The sequence below is a fragment of the Vombatus ursinus genome, unplaced genomic scaffold (assembly GCF_900497805.2).
Source record: "Vombatus ursinus unplaced genomic scaffold, bare-nosed wombat genome assembly UNPS02014817.1, whole genome shotgun sequence".
Taxonomy (NCBI): domain Eukaryota; kingdom Metazoa; phylum Chordata; class Mammalia; order Diprotodontia; family Vombatidae; genus Vombatus; species Vombatus ursinus.
This window is the reverse complement of record NW_020954595.1, coordinates 15,817,249-15,820,339: the sequence shown is the minus strand read 5'-3', so window position 1 is coordinate 15,820,339 and position 3,091 is coordinate 15,817,249. Positions and strand designations below refer to the sequence as shown.

Below are 3,091 nucleotides of genomic sequence, written 5' to 3'. Positions count from 1 at the left end.
CTCTGGTTTCCTGTTTTAATTGAGCTATACAGTTCTATCATTGCAGAAGACCCAAATCTTCTCTTCTACCCTTTCCCCATTCTTTTAAATTCTATTTAAGGTTTCCTGAAAGGAATCCAAGTTACAAGAGGCTTCTGCTTTGGTGGTTCTGAGTAGCCATTTGTTAAAAGCATCCCATCTTCTCGGCTTCATCAAGACATTTCTTAAGGTAATTTATTTTATCCTGGTCAAAAGAAATCCATGTTGGACAACAGTGCTGGGAGGGGCGGGGTCATCTTGGGTCAATTTCTGCCAATTAGTTAAATAGCGGCAGGTTTGGGGCCCATGATAGAGACATATGGCCAGCTGATGTACCCTTGTGGGGATACCTTGGGAAGTTTGGTTCCCCTTGGGAAATTGGCCAAGATTTTACTTTATTCTGGAATTTGTCTTTTCACCAAGTAATGTGGACTGCCTAAATTAAAAACTGGGGCTTTAATCAGTACCTAACCCTGACTAAACTGCAAAACCTGGGACTCATCAGGTTTTCGCCACTCCCTATCAGGGAGGTTTTTACCAGGTCCCCGCTCAGAGACCATCTGCCTTGTGGAGCCCACAAATGAGTCTCCACCCTGTGGCCACAAATCCCTGAGCCCTTCAGGCCTTAGTCATTGATCAACATTACCCTTGCCAGGCCTTTATCTGCTCTGGCACCCCTGGTTATCCAAACCTCTTTTCCTCCCAATAAATGAACTCAATTGAAAGACAGCTCCCAAAGGAGCTGGGGATTCATGTAGGAAGGCATTTACCAGACCCCCAAGGGGAAGATGGCAGGCTGGACATCAAAGAGTCCAAGATGGTACCAAAGTACCTGAATCATGCCTCCAATGATCAGGAAGAAGCCCCTCACCATGATAAATCCCACTTCTGACACCAGAAATGTCAACTGGGCAAAGTCCACCCCTCAAAATTCAGAAGAGTCCAAGGTGAATCAAAAGCAGAAGAGTTTTATTAGGAATGTAATCCTAATGTAATGCCTAATAAGTCACTAAAGCCAAAGCAAGTCTAGCTTGCAGAATCTTAAGCATAACTTTGCTGGAGTGTGAAATGAGTGCAATAGTTTGGTAATTTAAACATTCTTTGGCATAAGCCTTCTTTAGGACTGGGGCTTAAACTGATTTTTTTTCCAATCTAGTGGCTACTTCTGAGGTTTCCAAATGTGCTTGCATATTGAGTGCAGCACTTTATTGACATAATATTGATACAAGTTCATTTCTTTATTCTGAAGATATTCTATTTTGCAGAACATACAAATATAATTTTATGAGCCTATTTCCTCCTTTTTTGGTTTTACAATCTAGTTGGATGGCATGAATTATTTCCCCTCATTTCCCCATTCTGTTCAATCAGTCACAGAATTTAACCTTCACCAGTGACCTCCATGTTCCAGGGAAAGGCATGTCCCCATGGAGCACATTCATAAGGTTTCCTCCTAGTATGAATCCTCTGATGAAAAGATAACAGATAATCTCTGGCTAAAGGCCTTCTTACATTGAGTCCATAAATGGCTTGTACCCAGAATTTTCTGCTGTTTAAGAAGCTCTGTACAAAATTTATATGCCTTTCCTCAGTCATGTCAGTGACAAGATTTATATCTTATATGAATTCTCTGATGTGAAAGGAGGGCTGACTTTTCCTGAAGGCTTTACCACATGGATTTCATTCTCTCCAATGTGGATTGTCTGATGTTTAGCTAATATTGGAGCTGACTCTGAATGCCTTTCCGCATTGATTACACTCATAAGGTTTCCCTCCAGTGTGGATTCATTTACATAAAGTAAAATTGATCCTCTGTAGGAAAGGTGTGGATTTTTAAATATACCATAAGAACAGACCCGAGTCTGAAAGTATGCACTGATTACACTTATGAGGTCTTCCCAGGGATTTCTCATGTTCAGCAAGACTGAAGCTGCCTCTGAAATCCTTTCCACATTGATTACATTAGTAAGTTTTCTCTCCAGTGTGTATTCTCTGATGTACTCTAAGATTGAACCTCTGTCTAAAAGCCTTTCCACATTGATTACATTCATAAGGTTTCTCTCTGGTATGGATTTTCTGATGTTCAGCAAGACAAATCTTCCATGTAAAAGCCTTTCCACAGTGATTACATTCATAAGGCTTCTCTCCAGTGTGGATTCTCTGATGTTCAAAAAGACTGACATTGTGCCTGAAAGCCTTTCCACATTGACTACATTCATAAGGGTTTTCTCCAGTGTGGATTCTCTGATGTTGAACAAGACTTCCCTTGTGCCTGAAAGCCTCTCCACACTGATTACATTCATAAGGTTTCTCTCCAGTATGGATTCTCTGATGTTGAACAAGACTTCCCTTGTGCCTGAAAGCCTTTCCACATTGATTACATTCATAAGGTTTTTCTCCACTGTGGATTCTCTGATGTTCAACAAGACTGCCCTTGTACCTGAAAGCCTTTCCACATTGATTACATTCATAAGGATTTTCTCCACTGTGGATTCTCTGATGGTCAACAAGACTGACCTTGTGCCTGAAAGCTTTTCCACACTGACTACATTCATAAGGTTTTTCTCCAGTGTGAATTCTCTGATGTTGAATAAGATAAGTCCTCCGTGTAAAAGCCTTTCCACATTGATTACATTCATAAGGGTTTTCTCCAGTGTGGATTCTCTGATGTTCAACAAGACTGACCTTGTGCCTGAAAGCCTTTCCACATTGATTACATTTATAAGGTTTTTCTCCAGTGTGGATTCTCTGATGTACAGCAAGATGGGAGCTGTCTCTGAATGTCTTTCCACACTGATTACATTCATACGGTTTTTCTCCAGTGTGGATTTTCTGATGGTTATTAAGATAAGTCCTCAGTGTAAAAGCCTTTCCACAGTGATTACATTCATAAGATTTCTCCCTAGTGTGGATTCTTTTATGGGAAGCAAGACTAGTCCTCTGCAGGAAAGACTTTCCACATTGATTACATTCATACAGTTTTTCTCCAGTGTGGATTTTCTGATGATTATTAAGATAAGCCCTCAGTGTAAAAGCCTTTCCACAGTGATTACATTCATAAGGTTTCTCTCCA

General features: G+C 40.6%; 1 protein-coding gene across 1 annotated transcript in view; it reads right to left on the bottom strand.

Annotated features, from left to right (window-relative positions):
• Positions 1-1,069: 1,069 nt before the first annotated feature.
• Positions 1,070-3,091, bottom strand: part of LOC114023297 (zinc finger protein OZF-like) — an 11,114-nt gene continuing 9,092 nt past the window's right edge. The window contains exon 3 of the mRNA XM_027835901.1: positions 1,070-3,091. This exon is cut by the window's right edge and continues 319 nt beyond it. Coding sequence (XP_027691702.1) covers positions 1,981-3,091 — 1,111 coding nt within the window. The 3' untranslated portion in view covers positions 1,070-1,980.